Source organism: Gymnoscopelus braueri, assembly GCF_963280865.1.
Source record: "Gymnoscopelus braueri genome assembly, chromosome: 14".
In the NCBI taxonomy this organism is placed as follows: domain Eukaryota; kingdom Metazoa; phylum Chordata; class Actinopteri; order Myctophiformes; family Myctophidae; genus Gymnoscopelus; species Gymnoscopelus braueri.
Window position 1 is genome coordinate 15,488,901 of NC_137619.1, and position 25,411 is coordinate 15,514,311.

The following is a 25,411-nucleotide window of genomic DNA, read 5'->3' on the forward strand; positions in this document are numbered from 1 at the left end:
GAAATCGCAAGCTGCGTTCATGATTTGAGGCATTTTGTTCAAAATGGACCAATCCTGCAAACTTTGGAAGCCAACCTTAGCCAATCAGGATGGAATGTGGAAAATCAGACAGATCCGTCTTGATCACATGACTATAGAGATACTGTGTACCGATTTGTGTGATGTTTGGATAAAACCTGTAGTAGTAATTTAAAAAAAAGGGTTTTGCACAAATCGGCCTCCTGGTGGCGCTATAACAGGCCCATGTGAAATATTTGGGGCAGAGGTTCTGAATTGGCATCCAGGGAGTGTGTGTGCACAGTTTCGCAGCGACCGGGCCAACGGTGCCTGAGATTAGCTGTTCACAGACAGATGGACGGACGGACACACAAACGGACGGACACACAAACGGACGGACGGACAGGGGGTAAAACATACTCTCTCGCCATGCCTTTCGGCCTGGCGGAGACAATTAAGACCTGAGGCGGATTCTACAAATGCCTTCTAAATCAGTAGTTCAAACGCCCACAAGATAGGGCCCTGTATCTCTGTTTCATCATTTAATCATCATCATCATCATAATTTTTTTCTCCAAAGATTAATGCCCTATTTTAATCCTTGTTGTATGAGCTTGTAGACTGGCTATTTTTGAAACATTTTCGCATAATGACATACGCAAAGATAGGGATGCCGGGTTGAAAGTGCTTACATCTGTCTATGGGTTTTATAAATATTTAACCACTGAAAAGTATTAACAAGAGCTTGTGAATACATAGCAACTACACTGGTTCCATTGGAACACAGGTTCTTTTTTCCCCATTTCCTGAAAGGTAACGGTTTCCACCCTACAGCGACAATATAATAGTTACCAACAGAAACAATAGTTTGTTAAAAGACTGAAGTTTACAGCTTTTGATGTATTGTACAGCAATATGTATATAAAAAAGAATGATTTAACAAGCACAAGAGATATTTGTACAATTACGTTTTAGCAACTCACCCAGAGTCTTCAGTGTCCTTGGTATCAGGCTCTTTAGCCAGCTTGATGGTCATCTTTAAGAACACACAAGTATAGGATTTATGTACAATCTAATTAATTATTTTTTAAATATAATATTTGATTATATTTACTTAACCCCGCTAGCTACACCAAACAGATCAGTGAACTAAACCTTTTTTGTTTTTACATCTAAACACGATTAAAAAAAAAACATTTTTACATCATCTAAACGTGATCAACGGTATTCTTTTAGTCGTCTCACCTTTGCTTTTGTGGCTCCAACACCTCCCAGTTTACGAACAGGGAGAAACACCTTCTCAGTGAAACGTTTTATCCTGATGGCTTGGAGTCCTCCCTCGGCTGTTTCATGCTAGAGGAAAACAAGATCAAATGTATATAAATAAAACACCCATTTAAATAATTTCAAATACAGATGTTTACAACAAACAGTAACAATATATACTGAAGAGAGCCGTAACAGTAGGAAAATATAAAAAAACGTCCTTGGCAGGCAATGTGTTAAGTGTTGAGCAATCTTACCGGCACGACACTGAACTCCACCTTCTCGTTGAGTTCTAGTTTCTTCCTTTCAATGACCTCCGTCATGTGGAAGTAGAGCTGGGGATTCTGGGTACACTTGATGCACCCTGAATCTTCCAAAAACTCGATCACGATACCCTAAGAGAGAAAACACAGCTGTTAATTTTATGAGCTTAACTTTTCAGTTTACCTTACGTTTTTTTATACGATTGTGTTGATCCAAAATACATCCGACATATCGTCTCTGTCGGGTGGAAACCTCATACGTCCAAAATGTAATTTTTCAGGATTTAAATTCAAAATTAGCAAAAAGTAGCAGATCGACAAGCTCGAAACGCGTCGTGCCGCGTTTCGAGCTGGTAAATCTGCTACTTTTGTGTGACGCTGCAGTATTATCAAGTAGGGCATTCATTTACGAAAAAACAAAACAAGTTTAAATATGGAGATAAGAGGTTTCTGCCCGACAGCGACGATATACACAAATATGCAATTTGAGCCGAATCTCAGTCATTAACTGTGTATTTGAACACACCCCCAGGACAAACTGTGTCATCCTGAAGACACAGAGGGGACAACCACATTCAAATTAATTATAGCCGATCTACAAGCTCATAACTTGAGCTTGTAGATTGGCATTTTTTTTGCCCAATATTCGTCCGCCAGAAGAGGGATGCTAGGGTTCGAGAGCTTAACAGCGCAGTTGATAGGTCCGGGGGACGTCTGCACATAGGAATGGATATGTGTTATCGATCAATCAGTTGCCAGGTCGTATATGTATCTATTCGATGTTGCAACCAGTGTTGCCATGTCTGCTTATTAAAAGCGACTTTGGGCTTTTCTGTTAAGTTGCACGTAAATATTTCCTTAAACGTACGTGTCTTCGTTGTTCCGTGGATTCTTCAAAGGAGTCGGGGAGAATCTCTACGAACGTGGCCCGTTCCTCTTTGGTTTCCCGGTGAGTGGCGATGTTGAACCGCACCTTTGTAAATCAACTCACACTTTAGTTTACTGCTTTAGGGTTTAGGGTTACATTTTGTACGGTGTCCTATGTGATTCTGATCAGATCAAATGTATAAACAGATGAAAATGCACCGCAAGACGCAGTCATGCACCATGCATACCAAAGTATAACTGTAATCTCCAATTCACATACTTATAATGACTATAATGAACAGAATAAATCTACACAAACAGAAAAGAAACTGCATGAACAGAACAAAACTAGACAAACACAAGAAAACTACGTTATAAACAAGTGGTGTCAAATGGGGGTCTGTGGCCTAATGCATATCACACTGGGTGAAATGGTTGAAAATCACTGTTCTACCTACAAAAGGTCTCCTGTATACTTGTATAATTGGATGTAATGATACAAATATTGACTACATAAAAAAACAATAAGGTGCTGTAAGTGATGGTTGGTGGAAGCAAATCGTTTTTCAGGTTATTTTGCAGCAAGCCTGCATGCGCATACAGAGACGACTCCTGTTACTGAACAAACACCCTACAGCAATGATTACTATCGATATATATATTCAACACTTATTTAACAAAGTAATATCACTTACAACCCCTATTAATATCAGTATGAAATTTATCATAATCAGAAACCCTTTTCCGAGCTCCATGCTGATATGATCCAGAAGGAAAAGGCCATGCATATGAAAATGTATATTTTATAGATAATCTGAAATATAAGTCAGGTCACCTTGTCTCCGACCATCATGGTTGCTATGGTGAGGAGGTCACGGCGCCCAAACGCCAGCTGCTTCTGTTCCCCGGCAACCGTCATGACCAGCCGACCCACGTCCACGTCTTTGCTCTTCTTCGATTCGTCCGCCTTCTTCTCGTCAACAGAGATCTCTTCCGGTTCCTGTTTCACCTGCACCATTTGTGCCGGTTCCTGTTTCACCTGCACCATTTGTCCTTCATTTTTCTCTTGTTCCTTTCCCTCTCCATCTGGTTTCACCTCCACCCTTTTCTCTCCTACCTCCTCTCCTTTGTCTTCCGTCTTTTCTTGCTTCACTTCCACCTGCCGATTAAAAAAAAACACAGACTGTGACTGTGACCATTTACGGAAAATCTATAAGCCAATCTACAAGTGACACATTGAGAGCTTGTAGATTGGCTTTTCATTTTTGTTCTTTATTTTATTTTATTATATACCTCTAACATCATGTCCAAAATATGGATGGTAGATTCAAAGTCTGCGTTAGACTTCGGCCAGTTAAAACATTTCCAAACCGGTGTGATAGGTAATATTGACTTTGACCACTTGGGGGTCACACTTCTCTTTTAATAAAAGCAATACCACCCATTTCATCCAGCAAAATTTGGAATACAGAACTTCTACTTGTAACAAAGTGGCCTCGCTACGTTTACTAACCACTGAGCTAATAGAGCCTTCCTGCTTGCTCAGGGGAGAGATGTAATGTTGATTTTCAGAGAGTAGCACTTGTTGCATCAAACCAGGAAACAGGATCTAAATGTCTCATTGTGTGCTCCGTTCCGAACCTTTTGCTCCGCAGGGTCTTCCTTGTCGTAGGATTTGGGGATGGCTTTAAGCACAGTACCCTCAAACCTCTCCCTGCTGATTTCATCCATCGAGTCTGGGCACGTGAACTTGAAACCCAGTGGAGTCCACTGCACACACATGCGCACACACGCACACAAACAGACAGAGTAATGAATATCAATACGATAGTGTGACATCTATTGTAGTCATTCATTTATAAGTATGTATTTATCAACATCAATTTATCCACCCATCCATCCTTCCATTTCTCAATCTACCCATCCATCCACCCCATCTATCCATCCATCAATGCATGGCTGGACAATTAACCAACATTTATACCCAATAACCGTAGGTTAATTGAATAATCAAGAAACACATTTCTTTAAATTATATTATTTTTGTAAGTGATATTTATTTTTTCGTCTACAAGCTGTGTGTATATATATATATATAAATGAATAAATAAATAAATATATATAAATTCATATATATTCAAATAAAAAAATAGCATTAATCGTAATAGAGGCAAAAGTTGGGATATTGTTGGGATAAGTTGGGAATTCATATCACCAGCCCCAGCCCTACATCCATCCATGCGTACCTTGCCCTTAGCAGCAGCCAGTGCGGCGGCCGCCTCAGCCTTCTTCCTCTCCGCTTCGCTCAGTTTCTCCTCCTCCTCTCGTTTCAGCTGCTCCTGTCTCTCCTTCTCCTTCTCTTCTCTCAGCTTCCTCGCTGCCTCCTCTCGTTTCCTCAGCTCAGCCAGAATCTTGTCCTTCTCCATCCTCCGCAGCCTGATGGCTCTCTTCTTCTCCTTCACCTGGAAGACAACAGTTTTTTAACATTAACGAGGAACAAAGGGGTTCCACCGCACCTCAAGCCAAATGCAGGCTGGTCCGGTGCACCTCAGGAGAGGGACTGGTAAGTATGAAGAAGGAAGGCACTGGAGCAATTAAAGCCTTTTAATAACAGGGTGCAGGCAAATAATGTGACGTCAACACACCTTCATCAGGTGATCTGATGAAGATGTATTGACATCGAAAGGCTTTAATTGTCCGAGTTTGCTCCAGTGCCTTCCTTCTTCATAACGTTAACCACTTTGAACACCAGCATCTACAGTATATTCTGGGGGGAACATTAGCCAAAAATAGCCTAATATCTACAAGCTCCCAGATTGGCAACTTTTGGTCTTAAAGAGTTTTGGTGTGGACGGAAAAAAAGCGATCAAAGTGCAGAGCCAGTTCATGTCCAGTTTACTACTGTAAGTCCACAGGGTTTACTGTAAGTGGTTAAATGTTATTAGAATACACAGGGAATCGGGAATTGGCATATAACTACTAAATTGGGAGAAAAACTAAACATGACATTTGACAAATGTATTTACAAATTGATGATTGTGCCCTATTTTGGCAATATTCTTTCATCATGTCATATCTCATATTTCGGAGATGTAGAACAGGAATTATCGGTGTGGGTGGGGTTTACACCTTCAGAAGCATTAAAAAAAAAGGTTTTCATTCCTCACCTCGGCCAGAGTGAACTCCACCTCCCTGTCCACGTCCATGGGACCGAACTCTGTGTCACTGAAGTTCTCAGTGACGTCAAAGGGCAACTCGCCATGTTCGTCACATTTCAGCACGCCCTCTGGTTTATCCAGAGATTTGATCATCCCCTGAAACAACAAATGTACTTTTATTACATTCACTTCAACCACTTATACCACCTATACTTGGTTGATCGGAGTGCTACCGGGCTCTATACCTCTTCAGACTCCACCTTAGCATACATCACTTGCCCTAGCCTTGACGACCTTGCAGGCTTATGCAAGGGCTAAAATGTTTGTCATTTTCAGATGTCAGATGTCATTTGTTGACCTGGCATCCTATAGTGTGTATAGTTTCAATGTACAGATTATTGATTTTTTTTATTATTCTACTGTTTAGACTGATAATAGGTTCTTGGTTTACCTACAGTATGATCCTAGATTACTAGTTTTATGCATTTGACCTTGTGTTGTCCTTGCTTACTGTAAATCGCTCTGGATTAAGAGCGTCTGCTTAATGCCTAAATTGTAAATTGTATACCAGTGACTCTTCTGTTTTGAAAATAGCTGATCTATAAACTTACAACATATGACAACAAAATGTGTTTGTAGAGCTGCTATTTTCTGCAAAAAAAGTTTGGAGGAATTTAGGCCTGTCCCCGACTAAGGATTTGTTTAGTCGACTCTAATTGGCGACTAATTTCCAATAGTCGACTGGCAGTCGACTAATAAAAAAAAATAAAAAGAACTTTTTTTATTTTATTTTTTTGGGGCCAAAATACATTTTATTTCAAAGGGCCAAGTCTACACAGTTTGTTTTGTCTCCAGCAGAGTTTCTAGTGTCTCTATCTCTCTCTGGAAGAGGTTGCACATGAACTCTGCAGCCGCACTGAGGCGCTCCAACACAAACAATACCAATACAAAGACGAAGAATAAAGTGGAAGTTACGTGTGGTTGCAGGCGTAGACTTGGCCAAAAAACAATTTAAAACATTTTTGGCCCTAGAGACTAGAGTCGACTAAGAGATACTTAGTCGACTCGGACCCCCCGCGACTAACCAGTTGACTAGTCGACTTAGTCGAGGTCAGGCCTAGGAATTGTATCGGAGCTATTTTGAGACCCGCGGCCAAATACATATAAATGTGGTGGTCCTTGGCACGAAAAACTTTGAGAACTACTGGTTTAGAAGGCATTAATAGAATCGGCCTCAGGTCGAGTTCTCACCTTCTCTCTCTTCTCCTTGGTATAGTTGAAGGTGAAAGGGATCTTGGGTCTGATGTTGGCTGCCCGGCGTTTCCTGGTCAGCTGGTCCACCAGCAGGTTGATGAGGACGTGGTCGTTCTTCAGCAGCGTGACGCCGCAGTCTCTGTGGTCAAAGGTCACGTTGGTCCTTATGGGGCCGATGTTGGCGTGGATCTGCCCGGGGTAACCTACCATTTTTGGCTGTACAAAAGAGAGGACATTGAGCTGTTCCATAACAGGACAATTAATTTTACATGTGCACTGACAAAATCAAGACTTCTCAGAAATCTGACATTATCAGTGCTCCTGTAAAATTCCAAAAGTTTGTTATGTTTTAAAGGAGAGGGCCATGCCTTTCCTGCTGATAATTTTTCCTTTGTGTAAAGACCTTTCTTAAGACTATTGAAGGCAGGTGCTGGCCCCAAAATGAACTGAGATCTAAGACAACAAGCACATCTACACACTGTAGCTCCCTTTAACTAACTTTATTTGAGGCATCAAGCAGACAATGATGTTTAGAGCTAATGTTCTCCTTCAGTCTGTTACTGTCAGTTTCATACTTAAAAAGTCATCCCTCACCTTACTGGTTAGGGTAGTGGTTAAACACCTAAGCCCCATATACTTTGTCATACGACAAATAGCTAAAACAGCCAATCTACAAGCTCACACCGCGTAGTAGTGCTACTACTAATAATAATAGTAGCAGCAGTATTCTTACCGAGGGTTCTATGATAGTCTGGCTGACTATTCCTTCATACAGCTCTGTGTCCAGAACAAATGTTTTGTTGTTGAACACCAGAGGTCTGTCCTGGATGGAGGTGGGTCTGTCGTTGGAGGGCGAGGCGGTGGACAGCGTGAGGAGCAGGGGCTCGTTGGAACGCTTGATCCTAGCGGCTCTCTTCACCTCTTTCACCTGGACGCGACACACACACACACACACACACACACACACACACACACACACACACACACACACACACACACACACACACACACACACACACACACACACACGTATTACTATACTTGTCCTTTTAGGACGCCGATTTTATGAATGCCATTTTTAACCTTAAACCTTAAGCTGAAAATAGCAGTATAGTACAGTGAAAAATCAACCTCAATTGGAAAATAACTTATGTCGCTTTATTGCCACGAAATATTTGCCTTCTGTGTGGATGTACTCATGCCACAAAGCAGAATTTTAAATTAATGCGTACTAGTTGCACAAAGAAAAAAAAACACTCCTGGTGTAAGGACCGTAACTCATCGACTGCCAGAGTTAAAACATCATCTATAGCTGCCCTTGCCAGCGATTCAGAGCGTTTTCACGTCCAAAGATCCACCCGTCAATCGCTTTAAAAAGACGCAGCCGAGTCTCGGAGAATCGGAGAAAATTATTTGTGCCGCCGCGATAGTCCATCCCATAGTTGTGGGCAGTTTATTGTGGGTTGTTTTCCCCAAAAAGCAACAGAAAGCAGAGAAAAAAATTACTTTTATAAATCCTTTAACATTAGATCGGACGGGGCTGGGTTTGTTGTGATCACATTATTTCCTGGTCTACTCTTCTCCAGAAGTCATAGGATCACTCATAGGTTGGCGAACAGCGCCCTCTAGCGTGAACCGTTGAAAACACACACAAAAAAAACACTCGTCAACTCGTCATTGGCAGTGTGGACCTCGGGCCAACTGACGAGTGTACTCGTCAGTGGCAGTCAATGAGTTAAAGTCATATGTAACACATTCATAGACAAAGGCTCACGGTCATGACGGTGAACTCCACTTCCTCGTCGACGTCCTCAGGACAGAAGTCCACGTCACTGAGGTTCTCGGAGACGTTGAAGACCAGCTCGCCGTGTTCCTCCGACTTAATGGTCCCTTCCTGGTCCTTCAGAGTCACGATGACACCCTGAGGAACGCAGAGGGGGTCAACGTTAAGACACTTTAGTGGTGGTCTAATGTCAATCTTGACCACACATGTGGTCTGCGGGGACCACCAGGGGTCCTTGAGGGCGTTCCAGGGGTTCCCCCCCAGCTAAATGACTGATAGTTAGGAACCAAACAGACTCTTATGGGTCTAGACTAGAGCAATGACTTAAATTAACACTGAGTGTGTATCAAATGGGGGTCCTTGGCCTAATGCATATCAGCATGGGGGGCCTTCGCATAATGCATATCAAAATGGGGTCCTTGGCCTAATGCATATCAACATGGGGGTCCTTGGCATAATGCATATCAAAATGGGGTCCTTGGCCTAATGCATATCAACATGGGGGTCCTTGGCATAATGCATATCAAAATGGGGGGCCTTGAAATTAAAATAAAGGTGAGAATCATTACAATAGACACATACAATACATGAAAAATTTTATAAATGTGACAACAGGCCAATGTAAGTGCACACACACACACTATTACTACTTGTGAGGACAGTAATGATTTAGTGCGGCTATTTTTCGTTATAAATGCCATTTTAACTTTATTAATTTCTTTATTTGCCATATTTAACCCTAAACCAACCCCTAAACCTAAAAAATGCCTAATCCTAACCCCAACATTTTCATTATTGTTCAAGGATGATTTCTGAAGTTCGACTATACTTGTGGGGACATCCAGTATAGCGCGCACGCGCACACACACACACACACACACACACACACACACACACACACACACACACACACACACACACACACACACACACACACACACACACACACACACACACACACACACACACACACACACACACACACACACACAAACACACACAGTCCCTCTCTCACCGTCTCTCTCTTCTCATTGGTGTGTTCGAAGGTGGAGGGAATCTTGGGTCTGATGTTGGTGGCTCTCTTCTTCTCGGTGACGATGTCAGTGAGCATGTTGAGGAGCACCTGGTCGTTCTTCAGTAGAGTGACACCGCTGCAGTCCCTCTTCTCAAACACCACGTTGGTCCGCAGGGGGCCGATGGTCACGTGCACCTGGCCTGAATACTGCTTCTCTCCTGGCTGTGTACAGACCGCCATGGACACATACATCCGTGGTTGAAAGCAAAATAAAATCTCACGACTGAAACAAGTCCTTTAATGTGCAATTTGTGAAACTGTGTGAAAGGAGCGGCCCCCCCTCCCCCCCCAACAATAGTGCAGTTTCTTAAACAATTAACACAATATGCTCTACATCACCTTTGCTTTCATGTAACATCAGAGACCATTAGGGTTTCATGGAAGATGCTTCTGAACATATCGCTACTTTGACCACTTCAAAAGCTAAATGTTTTAATAATAACCAAAAATAGTCTTATCTACAAGCTAATGGTTGTGTACCATATGGGACAAAGATAGGGCTCGCAACTCACTTTTGTGCTCCAGGTTTTATTCAAACAAAACTGCTGATGATATCATCAGCAGTTTTGTTTGAATAAAACCTGGAGCACAAAAGTGAGTTGCGAGCCCCATCTTTGTCTCATTATCACTGTTCTTACAGTTAAAGCTCAGCACCAAAGAACGGAGGATGTGCGTTATTTGTTTTTCTGTGTGTACCATATGTAGAGATGGTGACTCTTTTCTTTTATATTCAACTTTTTATATTTATAATGTCAATGGTGCTCTGAAATCTTTCCCTAGTTATCATTATATATTTCTGCTGTCGGACAGAAACCAAAATGTCCAAAATATTAACTTTTCAGGAAATGGAAAAAAATCAAAACTAGAAAAAGTGCTCCTCAGAGCCAGGCCAGGTAGGTTATTGTGGGACAGCAATGTTTGGAATTCGCCAATCAGGATGGAATATGAACAATCGGACGGATCCGTCTTGTTCACTTGACTATAGGGATAATGTGTACTGATTTTACCCTCTAGTACTACTTCACCTTGTGAACCACTTGGGTTGAACATTTCGGTTTAAGTCCTGCTTGGACACCATTGCAGCGGGTCTTGGCTCAGGTTTAGATAACGAGCTTTTGGGCTTTTATAGTCAGAGTACCCGTTGTACCTGTTCGTCTGTGTCCCTTTTGTGCCAAGATATGGAGATCTCTGTATCCATCTGTCTGCCTATGTCCGTTTTATGCCCACTAGAGCTCTCTGCGTCTGCGACGCATTGAGAGTTTGTAGATAGGCTACAGAAGTTTCGATGCGCAACATGCATAGAAGATATGCTGGCTTCTATAAAATCCAAATGACTGAAATCAGTCTTGGCGACTGAGAACTTTAATCCAATGTACGCATTATTTATTATTAGGATTGTCTACAACCATGATTTCCTTTTTACCCGCTTGAACCCCAGCATCCCTATTCTGGGGGGGACATTCGCCAAAAATGGCCGATCTACAAGTATGCAACACATAGATCTGCTATATTTGACAGAGAAGTGTTTTGGTGTAGATTGAAAAACTAACAAACCAAGTACAGTGGCAACTGGTCAGGTCAGTTTTAAGAATAGAAACTATGTGAAAAGAGACAAGTGGGGATCCAGTGTTTACCTGAGGCTCATTGGTAGGCTGGCTGACCAGGGTGTGTTTACCTGAGGCTCATTGATAGGCTGGCTGACCAGGATGTGTTTACCTGAGGCTCATTGATAGGCTGGCTGACCAGGATGTGTTTACCTGAGGCTCATTGATAGGCTGGCTGACCACGGCTTCATAGATCTCAGTGTCAACGTTCTCCGTTCCTCCTGGAGCCACTTTGACATCTGTCGCTATTTTTTTGTTCTGTTACACACGCACACACACATACACAAACACAAACAGTAAACCATTATACCCAACGCCGGTCCTGGGGTCTCTTAAGGGTCTATAACTCTAAGAGTGTACAAATGGAACCATATGGACGCTTACGGGTCCATTTGCTTCCATTTGTACACTCTCAGAGTTAAAGGGATATTTCACTTTCAAACATGTTTAAGGTTATTTTAACGTCTACTCTGACTTTTGTAAGCACCCCAGATCAATATTTACATATTTGATATTCATATTTGATATTCAATTTATCAGACTTACAAACCCATTGTAACTTCAAACTTAATTTTAACCATGATAGATTCTTTGAAAACACCCGTCCTTGGTTCTGGTGACCGATACTGGCCTTCTAATGCGTGAGGGGACCGTGTTTTTTCAATTACTTTTTCTGTTCATTTTTATATAATTTTGGGGAAAAATAAATAAATAAATGTTTAAATGGGGTGCTCACAAAAGCCTGAGTAGACGTTAAAATGATCCCAAACAAATGAAAACTGAGAATTGAACACCGAAATGGGGGTGTGTGGTCCTTTGAGACGATGTCCACACTGACCTTCTCCGTACAGGCGGTGAAGTGAACCCTGACACTCGGGACCATGGCTTTGGGGTTCCCGAAGAAGGCATCGAAGCTGAAGGAGTACTTCTCCAGGTCTTCTCTCTCGATGTAGCCGCACGTCGGCTGGAGACACCAGACAGACAGGGACAGGAGGACATTTATTCATCATGTCTGTCCACGGTGGACAGGTGATGAAGAGGGATTCTAGCCACGGGATTCTAGCCACGTCAACCATAGCGTCCCTGTACTGTACTGTACTGGTGAGAACATTCGCCAAAAATAGCTTGTCCATCTGCTATTTATGGCAGAGAGATTAGATGTAGAGTGAAAAAAAGACCGGACCAAGTACAGAGCCAGTCTCAGTTAACTAATTAATAGTTTATCAAGTATAGACGCCACCTAAAAGTACAAAACCCACCGTGAAGTGAATAATGAGGCAAATTTGTTTTCCGATCGTTTACATATATTTGCAATATATTGGGTAGTCCCAAGGCCCAATTAACACATAACCACTTTCAACCTGTTGTCTCTGTTGTGGTCATGTCATTAGAGGTGAGAATTATCAAAAATTTAAAACGAAAATAGAAAAAACTGAATCATGTGGATCTTGTGTTGTGAGCTTGTATGGTGAAAGTATACAGTTATAGTATACGGTTTTAAATTGTACTCACCCCAATGAAGGAGATAATTCCAGTGGATCTGCCTGGCGGGGGTCTGTAGCACACAGGAATTAAACAACACTTTAGTTCAGTTACATTAACATGACCCCGCTCAACAAGTATATACTAACTTAGTTGAGGGTTCAAGTGTTTAACCCATTAAGACCTGAGGCCGATTCTACAAATGCCTTCTAAACCAGTAGTTCTTACACTTTCAAGATTTTTAAAAAATGTAAAAAAAAATGCAGACTTTAGCAGACAGCCCGTCACTTTGTGCCACAAGCTTGTATATCTGCTATTTTTGAATAGCCAACGCAAAAATCTAAAATGACACAGATGCTTTCCCAGTTTTAATGGGTAAAAAAAAAAAAGCTGCAAATACACGCTAATTCTGGTCAAAAAGGGTCAACTCCAACAACCCCCAAAGCACCCAGTCGTTGGAGTCACAACACTGTTAACTTCACATCATGTACAGATTGTATGAAACCACACAGGAGAAAATAGTTTACTTTTCAAAGGTCATTTTCCTCAGCAGGCCGAGGGGCTTGGCCGGCTTTTTCTCTGGTTCAGCAGGTGGAGACACCGCAGGGGGTGGCTTGATAGGAGCTTGATAGGAGCGAAGAATTTCCATCGGAAACGCAGGAGGGAAGAGCGCACTGTCCATCTGCTTGTCTTTCTCCTTGTCGGGAGCCGAGATCAACGCTTTGATCTGCAAAACAAAAGGCCATGAATCACATGTATGTGTGGTTAGTGTGCATTGCCATCCAGTCCAGAAAGCAGACACTCACTCATAAAACAGGACACAGGGCATCAACTGAAACACTTCAACCTGTTCTTTCCTTAACGTTTCCGAACATTTACGTTGTGACCATCAAAGCAGACCGTACTCACCCATTCTGGCTGATCAGGTGGAGGGTTGACCATCATCTCAGTTGAGCTCTGTAATGTCAAGAAGAATGTTTTTTTCCCATGAGTAGAGCCCGACCAATATTATGATTTGGCAAACATATTTTCATAACACTGGTATCGGCAATTACGCAGCCAATGTCTCCTGACTTTTAACCACTTTCAAGTGGTGTCCCTAATTTGGACATGTAGGTGACAACTTGGAAAAGTTGTCAAAAAAGCGTTTCCCGCTCCCTTCCTTGGCTTCCGGCTGCTGGCCACACCGAGTACAAAACACTGATGTTTGCCTACAAGGCAGCCAAAAGCATGTCACCCCCATATAACTTCAGAATCTGATCCAACCCTACAACCCTTCCCGCTCACTTAGATCAGCTAACGTAGGAATGCTGAACAAGCCTTCTCTAAAACACCCTGGACAACTCTCCACACGTCCTAGACTCCTCTCCCTCCTGGCTCCCAAACTGTGGATAAACTCCACAGTCCAGTCAGAACTGCAGACTCACCCCCAATGTTTCTGCTGTAGCATGTTATTTAGAGTTTAGACAGATGCTAAGTTCATTGCTTAACTGGTATGCTAGTTTCTTTGAGGCACTCCATTGTTCTCTCTGCACTCAACTTATGTGACTATGTATGTACACGATCCGTACCTTGTTGTTCATTGACTAGAGTTCATGCTTACAGTACTAATTCTGATCTCGCACTTGTAAGTCACTCAGCTAAATGCCCAAATTTAAATTGTAATGTACCAAATTTGGCACGCACAAGACATTTGTCAAGAAGACTCTTGGTGTCTAAACCCAACAGGAAGTCAGCCTTTAGAGGAATAACAAAACACCATCTTCCTTTACCTCTGCCGTCCAGCCAGGAGGGGGGAACGCTGGGAATCCGTTGGTATCCACCGGCGGGGGGTATGAGGCGTAGGACACTGGCGGCGCCACCACCGGTGGGGGCATCCCTAGCGGTACCACCGGAGGAGGCATACCCAGAGGTGGTAACCCCGGCGGTGGCACCGCTGGGGGTGGTATCCCCGGGGGCGGCATCCCCGGTGGTGGTCCGCAAGGCGGGGGGACAAACCCCGGGGGCGGGACCGATACGGGGGCAGGCGGAGGGAGCGCCGGTGGAGGTTCTATATATGGAGGAGGCGCAGGAGGACCACTGTAGTACGGATCCGGAGGAGGAGGACCGGAGGGACCGTAGTACGAGTCCGGACCTGGGGGGCCGTAGTCGTAGCCTGGCCCCCAGCCGCCCGGAGGCGTCGGCGGCCGCCCCGGTCCCCAACCACCGGGCCCCGGGGGGCCCCACGGGTCATCTGGTCCCCAGCCACGAGGAGGGGGAGGCGGCCCGTCAGGGCCCCAGTCACCGGGAGGAGGCATCCAACCTGGAGGAGGTAGGGATGGGAATCAAGAACCACAATCAGTCAACACAGATAATCCACAACCATTTCCGGATTGTTTTGTATTTTTACTGACGTAAGCAAGTGGTGTTTTAATTGTGGTGAAAATTGGGATAGTTTGGTAGTGAATGTTGAAAACCAGGATGTTTTCATGTTTTAGAGAGATATTTGTCGGGATAACAGGGACAATCCCTCCCAGATTCCCAGCCAAACCTGGACATCTGGTGACCGTATTCATGGCAACGCCTGTCTCCTTCTTTACACTATCAAAATTACAGCATACAGTAGGTATAGGCTCTAGAGCAGTGGTCTTCAACAGGGGGTCCAGGACCCCAAGAGGGTCCTCAAGAGTTACTACAGGGGGGTCTCCAAATATTTTTGTGATTGCAACTCTTTTTTTTGCATCAACCACTTGAACCCTAGCATCCCTATTCTGAGGGGAACATTAGCCAAAAATAGCAGATCTACAAGCTCACTACGCCTCACACTGCAAGGCGTTGTGAGATTTGGTGTAGAGGGAAAAAAGAGCAGACCAAGCACAGAGCCAACGGTTAAGTTTACTTAGTATTGAGGGTTTAAGTCGTCTGAAAATACATATTAATGTCATGAATCCGAAAAGATAAGTCAACAAACAAAAACAATTTTATACAATATGTAGTGGGGGGGTCCTTGCTTCATCTCTCTCTCTCTCTCTCTCAGCTAAGGGGTCCTGAAAAACGTTGAAGACCCCTGCTCTGAGTCTAGACAGGGTCAGTCAGTGCACTGAATAGTAGAAACCTAGCCATGGATCCAAGACAGTCATCATCATACAACATGACAGCAGTGGTGTAAAGTAACATGGTACATTTACTCAAGTAATGTACTTGAATACACTTTTGAGGATTTTTTACTTTAATGGAGTATTTCCTATTTTAAATTGTTTTACTTCTACTCCACTACATCTCAGAGGCAAATAATATACTTTTACTCCACTACAATTATTTGACAACTTTAGCTTCTAGTTACTTTGCAGATTTAGATTATTAATCACAAAACATACATTAACCACTTCAGTCCTATATACATTTCGGCCATTTGAAAATGGCCAGATCTGCTATTTTTTGCACTGCAGTATTTATTGATACTTTTGCTTAAGCAAAAAATGTGAGTACTTTCTCCACCAGTGTATGACAGTCATGTATCAGGGCTAAACAGAAACCAGTCTTTCCACACAGACAGGTCAGATATGCCCCCCTCCCCCTAAAACTGTCTATTGTACACATTTCTTGTTTTTCATACCAGTAACCTGTAAGCTGATTGTATGACGTTCAGCATAGTAGTGTATATTTGTACGTCTTCTTAAATGTCATCATGATTTGAGTGCACGGGGGATCTCATTTTAAATAAGCCAAGTGCTTTTATGAGCGATCCAGTTTAGAGGACCTTGTGTTGTGAATTTGTACTTCCATGTACTGTTACCCATGTCTTTCTAAATAAAGTATTCAATCAATCAGATACTGCTGTTGTGCTGACGCCACGTTCTCATCCCTACCTGGACCTGGTCCTCTTGGGCCCCCCCAGTCCGGAGGCGGAGGGCCCCTCGGCCCCCAATCCCCGGGCGGCGGCGCGTCCCAGAAAGGCGGCGGCGGCCCCTCGCCGCCCCACGGTGGTCCTCCGCCTCGGAACATCACCACAACCACAACACTGGAGCAGCAGCAGCACGGCTAAACGTTAGCTTCAGCACCAGCTAGTTACCTCACCTCACCACCATTGACTTTGCCTGTAGAACACAGCAGCAGCAAGCTAGCCGGCTAGCTAAATAAATAAACAGCAGGCTGGCTAGATTTCAAGCTGTCTTATTTTTTTCCCCCGACAGATAATCCGACGTGTAGAAAAACAGTAAGCCAAAACCTAGCTTTATTTGAGGAATTTACAATGATATGTATGTTCAGCTTGTAGTTGGTTCTTTCTGCACAGACTAGACTAGGCTGTGTGTGTGTGGACATAGCATGGAAACACAGGATACTTCCTGTAGAGTTGCCAGGTTTAGTGAGGGAAACAAGTAGCCAGGTCTTGGAAACAAGCCCAAAATATGGAACTATAGGCCGCCCGATCTACAAGCTCACAACGCGTCGCGATGCGAGGTGTTGTGAGCTTGTAGATCCATTATTTTCAAAAACTCTTGCAATAAAATGTGGAATATTTGGGGGGGGGGGGAATTGAAACATTCTAACAACACAAGTGCTCCCTGACACAAAACATTTTCATGAAAATATTTGAGAACCACTGGTTTAAAGAATAATAAAAAAAAAAGTGGAAGCAAGCCTAAATAAGCTTTAGAAAAAACAAGCCCAAAAAAACGCAACCAGCAATATTTACAAGCAGCTTAACAGAAAAGAAGCCCAAACTCGCTTATATTAAGCTGACATGGCAACACTGATGAGTATGTCCCAATCCAATACTTCCATAGACTGATACTGTTCACTCACATTATTGAAGGAATAGTTGATCCCCAATAAATGACTTTCCCCCCCCTATCAATTACTCAGTGGTGGAAGAAATACTCAGATATTTACTTAAAAAGTAGCAATACCACAATATAAAAATTCTCTGCTACAAGTAAAAGGTGTTCAAAATGTTACTTGAGTAAAGGTACAAAAGTGCATGTTGGCATCAAAATATACTTAAAGTACCAAAAGTAAAATTACTTTAATGTTTCGATGAATTGAATACACAGGACCCCAATGGAAGCCAATGGAGACCAAGAAAAAACAATATAGAATAATACAAAACAACTCTCACAGTGTAATCACTGTTGTGTTTACACTGTGTTCTAAATATGATTTTGCTCTTGTTAAGATTGGTCAATTATCTTCAATTAGTCAAATATTGGATTATTTGCTCAGGAATGCAACAAAAACAAAATCTCCTGGGTTAGGAAGCGTACCATCTTATAATGAGCATTAGTGATAAGGTTGGAAATGGGTGAATTGTTCCTTTAGCAAATATAATACTAATACTACTAATTATTAATGATACTGCTTAATAGTAATAATGATGATAATAATTTATATTGAATAAAGTGGGAGGGAAAAACTATACAACCTTCTGTGACATTATACTCCTTCAAATATTCCACTCCTTTTTGTCACTTCCCTCTTTTTTGAGTTTTATGGCAGATGCAGTTGGCACGCATTGTGGCATTATCGCCACCTTCTGTTGAGTTGGGAGCACTTTATACTAAAATCCGTTTCACAAACCATTTATTATTAATCTAAAGATGACTTTACTTGTTGACACAAGACTGGAGGGGTATCAAATATGACATCAGTCTTGCCTAAATATGGAGTACACCGCTCTAGACTGGCCTACTATACTCTGATTAGAAATATTGGGTAATCATGACAACCTGTTATCAACAATCCTGGATGCCATGAGATGCCTTTTTAACAGATGGCAATAGACTGCAAAGGCCCTGACAGGGAAACACTTTATACAGTACATTTATCCCTACACTTTGATCTGGTTGCTTGCCGATCATAGCAGATCTACATGCTCACAGCAGTGGATTGGCTATTTTCTGTGAGCAACACTGTTGTATAACAAAATTATAAATCAGCCTTCAGTGTCTAAGTATCCAAAGTAAACTTAGACACATCTTTAGAAATCAGATTTGAATCGCATTTCAAACCACCTAGCAATGTGGTTCAAATCTGATTAACAAAAATCAGTTTCGGCATGTGGGTTTTTGTTGCTGTTCAAACAAAACCAGTCTGATTCCAAATCTGGATTCAGATTGAAAAATCTGATTTGGGCTTCCAGTGTGAACATATAGCCTAAAGCAGTGGTTCTCAAGGTGGGGTCCAGGGACCCTCAGGGTTCCTTGAAACAGGTCTGTAACTCTGAGTGTGCAAATGGAAACAAATGGACACGAGTTATGGGGTCTTTGAAATTAAAAAGTTTGAGAACCACTGGCCTAAAGGGCCATTCACACCAAGCACTATATAATAACTATAAAGATATATGTTTTATAATAATTCTAACTCAAGTGGATGGCATTGTCAACACCACAACCGTAACAAACACAGTTGTGATTGATGTATAGTTATTGTTTGTGTGAACGACCCTCAAGTCTCATCCTTATTCTGGAGTTAACTTGCTGATTAGCTTCACAATTGGCTAATGGATTTAAAATAAATGTAAATGTAGTTTAAATTAAATACATTCAATACAAGCATAATTCGGCCTGCATGGCAGCAGAAAAAAACAGCTTTTATTTAGTTTGCCTGCTGAAGTCGCACAACTTCGCACAACGAACTCTGAAAGATAGAACATTTTGGAACATGAACAATAAGAATATAGGATCTCTCAAATTACAGCTTAACGGACACTGGGAAACCAGATATCTTTTTAAACGCCTTAACATTGTACAGAACATCGTGTTCATACATTAAACTTGTCCAAAAACAAACGAGAACGTCTTTTAGGAGGACGACAAAACAAACAAGTGCATGTAACATTTTTTTTTGTTTTTTGATTTTGCTTAGCAAATAATGCAACAGTGAGCCATGACACTTTAAGCCTCATTTAAGCCCGATTTATAATGAATTGCGTGCCTAGGGTCGTCTGTGAAAATAGCAGATCTGCAAGCTCGCAACCCATCGCGCTGTGACTCATGTGAGCTTGTAGATCTTAATTTTTTTTGGCACGCTACAAAGTATAAATCAGGCTTTATACTCCACATCGCATGACGGTGTCGCTTTCAGTTTTCACTGACAGTATTGCAGGAATTCAAGAGGCTGAGAGTCCATGTGTCAGTTTGTGTGAGATCGCTCGCTCCTCTTCAGGACATAACCCGGACATCAGCTTAGCATATTTACGTCCATTAGTTCAACAGAGCATCACCTTTTCAGATGTAGGTAACTGAACCCATAAAGCCTTCTGGTAGAGCTAATGTTATATATCTTTACAAATAAACCTTAAACCTAAACACGAAGTTAGCAAGGAACACAAGTGTCCCAAGTGTGATCTCTCTCATCATTTTATTCTCAAATGAAGGCAATCTTTTAATCTTCAGAAATAAATCAAGGCAAAACTTGTGATGAAAACAAAGATTCTTAAATTGTGCCAACTCAATTTAACAGTATATAACATACATACATACATTTAGGCCTAGCAGAATGTCTCTCGATGGACTGAATAATCCCTTCTTAATTATTGATTCATTTGCGTGGGTAAATAAAAATTACCAAACATAAAACAGCAGCATTAGAACTGGTATCAAACCCAACATAAAGGCCTTTTTGTTCCCCAACAAACATCTCAAACACAATCCCCTAAAAAGGTACTCTCCCCCCATCTCCGTCCAAAAATCCCCTCGCCTGGTAAACCAGGCGAGGGGTAAACCATCCCGGTCGTGTGTCTTCTGCAGAAGACACATGGAAATGTGAATTCCGCGACCGGGAAGGCTAAAAATCCCCAGCTTCAGAAGAAATATGAAAAACTAAACAGAAACCCTACTGTTATGACTATTTTTAGAGTCAACATGAGACAGTGACGTCACGAGTGCAGCCATTTTGAATGGTTAAAGGTCAGGAGAGAGAAACTAATCACCACTTAATTTCCTATTTATGTCTTTCATTTTTCTTTATTCTTTGATATCAAACATAATATATGATGTCCATAACAGTTGAGGTCATAAACTTTAACATAACCCCTTCATTCTTTTAAATTATCTCTGAATTAAACAAACAAACAAACAAAAAATCTGATCTTCTAATAATCGTTACAGACCCTCCACAGGTTTATTATCCAACCCTCTTAACCGCTTAATAAAACCCTTAGTTGACGGAGTCCTCCAGGGGTCTATAGTAGGCTCTCTCCTCTTTTCCACCTCTACAAAAAAAAAGAAAACATCTCCAACGAAAATAGCCGATCTACAAGCTATGTAATGTAATGTGAGCGTGTAGATCGTCAATTTCTTTCCAGAATGTTCTGGTAGCTAGGGTTATGTCTGAACAGTGAATCGCCATTTTTTTCGACCGCTATCCGTAAGCTCCGCTCGCGGTTCGGTTTCTGTCGTCCGGAGTGTTTTGCGTTCGTTGGCTCAGTCAGTCGAAGGGGCTGAAGTCTCTCTCCAGGTTCTCCGACTCGTCGTCCTCGGAAAAGAAGTCGTCCTCGTCGATGTCGTCCTCGTCGTAGTCCTCGTGCCACTCGGGGACGTACTCTTCGTCGTACTCGTCGTCCTCCTCCTCCTCCTCGGCGTCCTCCTCCCCGCCCTCGCGGTTGTTGTTGTCCGAGTCGTCCGAGTCCGAGGCCGACTTGGCCCTGAGGAGAACATCACCACAACTCATCAGTGGTGGACCCTAGTCTGCCAGATTTAGCTACTGCGCACCCACTCGAGGTCCGGGAGAACGATGTCGATGGCAGCTGTCAATGCAATCCCTATGAGAGGCATCGTAAAATACAGTAATTTCACTGGTTGACTACTGAGGCTGTAGCGATCTTTTTTGTGTTCTAATAAAGTGTCCTATTTGTTTGATTTGTCCTTTTTAATGTGACATATCTGCCATCTCAATATACAACCCACAATATACTATAATATACTCCATCAGTGTGTCAAAAGCAGGTGCTAGCATCTGAAATCTAAAGTTTAGGTGGTCGCATGGTATATACATCACAGACCCATCCCTTGAGGTTTTCAATGCCCAGATACGTTTGTGTCTCATCTCATGTATTGTTATTATAGGCTATTTATTTTGGACAATTATCCAAACAGCATCTAGCAAGACTAATTGTATATTAATACTAACCTGGAGAATTCACTAAGTAGTTGATAATGTCGGGATATGTCACTCCTCCATTTAGCTGGGTTATTTCCCCAACTACATTTAGGCAAGTTAATACAACAACGATAAACCCACACGTTTACATTTTTGAGCTCCTCGGTAGGTAGAAAATTAATATAAGCCTATGAGATGTTCAAAATATAGACATGAACAAAGTTAGTCGGGATTGGGATGAGAAGAATTCCCCTCATCAAAGTCGGCCCTCGGCGCTCGTAAAGACAGTGATGTCACTGAAATGCGACTACTTGTCTATCTGCCGTCTCCCCTCTGCTGTGTTAACATTATGGGTAACCCATTCAAGTGGCAAATTAAATGTTTAACACATCAAATATTGAGAAAACAAGAAGATATGTTGATAAAGACACTCTATACATTTGGAAACATTTTTATTCAACTCTATATCGTCTCCAGTTCATGTAGGATCATTTTAAAAGTTGGCTAACTCTCATATCCTCTCATATGGATTGCATTGACAGCTGCAGTACATCGTTCTCCAGGACCTCGAGTGGGTGCGCTGTCTCAATTGTGGGCGTGAATTTGGCGGCCGTGTGTCTATATCGAAAGGGGGGAAAAATATTCATAAGAAAATATATTGTTGCTGTCGGGCAGAAAGAAACCTCTTATCTCCATAGTTGTTGTTTTTGCAAATTAATTCCCTACTTGATCATACTACAGCGTCACACAAAAGTATCAAAAATAGTAGATCTGCTATCGCTTGTTGATCTGCTATTTTTGCTATTTTTTTATTTGAGCCCTGAAAAGTAACTTGGACATTTATTCAATTGAGATGATTGTGCCAGTTTAACAACTTTCAACCATGCGTCCCTATTTTGGGCATGTCAATGCCATGTGGCTCATTGACAACAGCATTTATGATCAGCACCCTCGCAATTTTATAGAATATATGTTATTCTAGAAAATGTTATTCAAGTTAATATTTACTGTGTTCATTGTCTGCTCAGTGCTGCTGTCTAATAAATACATTACCGTCTTACAGATATACTGACTTAAAGACATACTGACTTTTTATTGGCGTCTGTCTTATTGGAGATGTTGGAGCCCTGGGCAGACTCCGTTTCTGGACCTGGTTTGGACTGGCAGCCGACCCGGAAGTCCTGAGGTCAAAGACAGAGAACATATACTGTATAGGAGGCATAAAAAGAAGGAAACCTCACAACTAGGACCAGTGCTTCATTTGTAAATAATTAGGTGCCGGAGCTCATGTCTTGCCAACCCCCCCCCCCCTATTATTATACAATATTCTTTTACAATAATAATTGATTTAACCATAAAATGGCCCCAGAAAGCATGGCCAAATAACAGCATAAGGGTCACCGTTTCCAAATCAAATTTCACTCACTCACTCACTCTGTCTCTCTGTAGAGTTGTTACCTGAGTGGAGTGCTGTAGGACTGTAGTTACGGTACTATTGTTACCTGAGTGGAGTGCTGTAGGACTGTAGTTATGGTAGTGTTGTTACCTGAGTGGAGTGTTGTAGGACTGTAGTAGTGTTACCTGAGTGGAGTGTTGCAGGATCGCCAGCAGGCGTTCCTGGATGCGTCGTATGAGCTCCTGGCCCGTGTTGAGATGTTCTGGTTTCAGCAGACGGACACAGGAGGCCAGGTCAGTGCACTTCAGCAGAGTCTCCTCTGGAGGAACACAACAAAACACCACTTACAATTTACAAAAGGACGCTCTTTATCCAGGGAGACTTACAATAAGCTAGGTAAACACACACATCAAATGCAGAGAGACAGTGTAGTGCCTCTGTGAACTAGGATCACAGGTAAACCAAGAACCTACTGTATAGCATCAGTCTAAAAACAATATACTATCAACATAATCTGTGTACATTGAAACTATAGGGTACAAGGTAAACAATGAACCTAGTGTCTAAATAGCATGATATCTAAATAACAGTTTATAACGCTGGTTCTCAATTTGGAGTCCGGGGTCCTCAGGGGTCCTTGAGGGGGTCCCCAGTTGAATGAATGATAGTTAGGAACCAAATGGACATTTATGGGTCTGTAACCCTAACCCTACAACCCTACTTGATCATACTACACTACAGCGTCACACAAAAGTATCCGTTTCGAGCTTGTCGATCTGCTATTTTTGAATTATTTATGGGCATATAAAAGGGACACAGACAGACTGTCTCTCACCCAGTAGGATCTGCAGGGCGTTGGCATGGAGGTCCAACGCCTCCACCTGTTGCTCCATCACGTCCATCTTCTCTGTGTCCTGGTTGTAGTAACTATACACACAGGAGTAGGCCAGCACCTACAGTACATCATAACACAATACAGTTAGTAATATTGAGAGCATGCACAAAAAATAATTTGCTATTTTCACGAGTGTGTGTGTGGGTGTGGGTGTGGGTGTGGGTGTGTGTGTGTGTGTGTGTGTGTGTGTGTGTGTGTGTGTGTGTGTGTGTGTGTGTGTGTGTGTGTGTGTTACCTTTCGTGCCTGAGCCAGGACTTTACAGCCATCGATGACAAAGGTCAAAGACTTCATCTGCAGAGCTTCATTAATGGATGACACTTTATTCTCCAGGTTGATGGCAAAGTCCTGCAACACACAGGCAACAATTAACTCTGTTACAACAGACATAATATTAAGGTTCAGGTAACAATGAACTCTGTTAGATCCTGTTACACCAGGCAGACATAGTGTGACAGGTAACAATTAACTCTGTTACACCAGACATAATATTACAGGTAACAATTAACTCTGTTACACCAGACATAATATTACAGGTAACAATTAACTCTGTTACACCAGACATAATATTACAGGTAACAATTAACTCTGTTACACCAGACATAATCTCTGAAGACAGATTATGCTGACAGCAGAATCTGTCAGCACCACTGCCCTTAACGAGTAGTGTTGTTGTTAATAGGAATAAACACAGAAGCACCCGGGAGGATGTTGACTAAGAAAGGGAAGGAGTCAAATATTTTTCTACACTAAAAAGGAGGTGGTGCACCTAGAGGCAAAAACAACCCGAATGGGTTCCCAGATTGTACCAGACATAATAGTACAGGTAAAAATTAACCGTGCGTGTGTGTGTGTGTGTGTGTGTGTGTGTGTGTGTGTGTGTGTGTGTGTGCGCAACAGTACCTTGGCCTGGTTGTGGAAGGTACATCTCTCATTGTAATCCTGAAACTTCTTCTCTTGTCGAGCTGCTTTGCTCACCTAATAGACAAACAAACACATTAGTAGAGCTTCTACCAACGTTGTCTCTGTTATATAATACAAAATAGTATATCAATAAATATCAGTGATTCCCAACCTGTGGGCCATGAGGATATTGCACGTGGGTCCCCAAATAATTGGTAAAACTGATTTCATTGATAATATATTAATTATTAAAGTGGCACTATGTAACTGTATTTAATGAATAAAATGTCCAATCTGTATAGACTAGAGTATGTAATACAATATAACAATACAATTAGGGTCGTTGCATTTTGCCTCCCTTCTATCAAGACATTCAGATCGTGTCAAAGGTCA

General features: G+C 42.1%; 2 protein-coding genes across 6 annotated transcripts in view; both read right to left on the bottom strand.

Moving 5' to 3' along the window:
- Positions 1-17,037, bottom strand: part of LOC308100141 (uncharacterized protein) — a 31,995-nt gene extending 14,958 nt beyond the window's left edge. Inside the window, exons 1-20 of one of the 2 annotated variants that reach the window (XM_080449055.1) lie at positions 16,597-17,037; positions 14,521-15,050; positions 13,658-13,705; positions 13,276-13,475; positions 12,779-12,821; positions 12,105-12,230; positions 11,420-11,524; positions 9,603-9,824; positions 8,579-8,725; positions 7,538-7,732; positions 6,802-7,044; positions 5,560-5,706; positions 4,639-4,854; positions 4,034-4,162; positions 3,432-3,551; positions 3,228-3,401; positions 2,394-2,498; positions 1,520-1,657; positions 1,242-1,349; positions 980-1,032 (exon numbers count right to left, since the gene is read on the bottom strand). In XM_080449055.1, the coding sequence (XP_080305181.1) occupies positions 980-1,032; positions 1,242-1,349; positions 1,520-1,657; positions 2,394-2,498; positions 3,228-3,401; positions 3,432-3,551; positions 4,034-4,162; positions 4,639-4,854; positions 5,560-5,706; positions 6,802-7,044; positions 7,538-7,732; positions 8,579-8,725; positions 9,603-9,824; positions 11,420-11,524; positions 12,105-12,230; positions 12,779-12,821; positions 13,276-13,475; positions 13,658-13,705; positions 14,521-15,050; positions 16,597-16,732 (3,185 nt within the window). In that variant the 5' untranslated portion in view covers positions 16,733-17,037. Of the gene's footprint in view, positions 1-979; positions 1,033-1,241; positions 1,350-1,519; positions 1,658-2,393; positions 2,499-3,227; positions 3,552-4,033; positions 4,163-4,638; positions 4,855-5,559; positions 5,707-6,801; positions 7,045-7,537; positions 7,733-8,578; positions 8,726-9,602; positions 9,825-11,419; positions 11,525-12,104; positions 12,231-12,778; positions 12,822-13,275; positions 13,476-13,657; positions 13,706-14,520; positions 15,051-16,596 lie in introns of both variants that reach the window. The other variant, XM_080449054.1, reaches the window with a different exon arrangement.
- Positions 17,038-20,009: 2,972 nt separating this feature from the next.
- Positions 20,010-25,411, bottom strand: part of cul9 (cullin 9) — a 60,357-nt gene continuing 54,955 nt past the window's right edge. For 3 of the 4 annotated variants that reach the window (XM_080449051.1, XM_080449052.1, XM_080449050.1), the window contains 6 exons: positions 25,019-25,093; positions 24,353-24,463; positions 24,058-24,175; positions 23,408-23,541; positions 22,916-23,007; positions 20,010-21,371 (listed from right to left, as the gene is read on the bottom strand). In XM_080449051.1, coding sequence (XP_080305177.1) covers positions 21,155-21,371; positions 22,916-23,007; positions 23,408-23,541; positions 24,058-24,175; positions 24,353-24,463; positions 25,019-25,093 — 747 coding nt within the window. In that variant the 3' untranslated portion in view covers positions 20,010-21,154. Of the gene's footprint in view, positions 21,372-22,335; positions 22,445-22,915; positions 23,008-23,407; positions 23,542-24,057; positions 24,176-24,352; positions 24,464-25,018; positions 25,094-25,411 lie in introns of all 4 variants that reach the window. The other variant, XM_080449053.1, reaches the window with a different exon arrangement.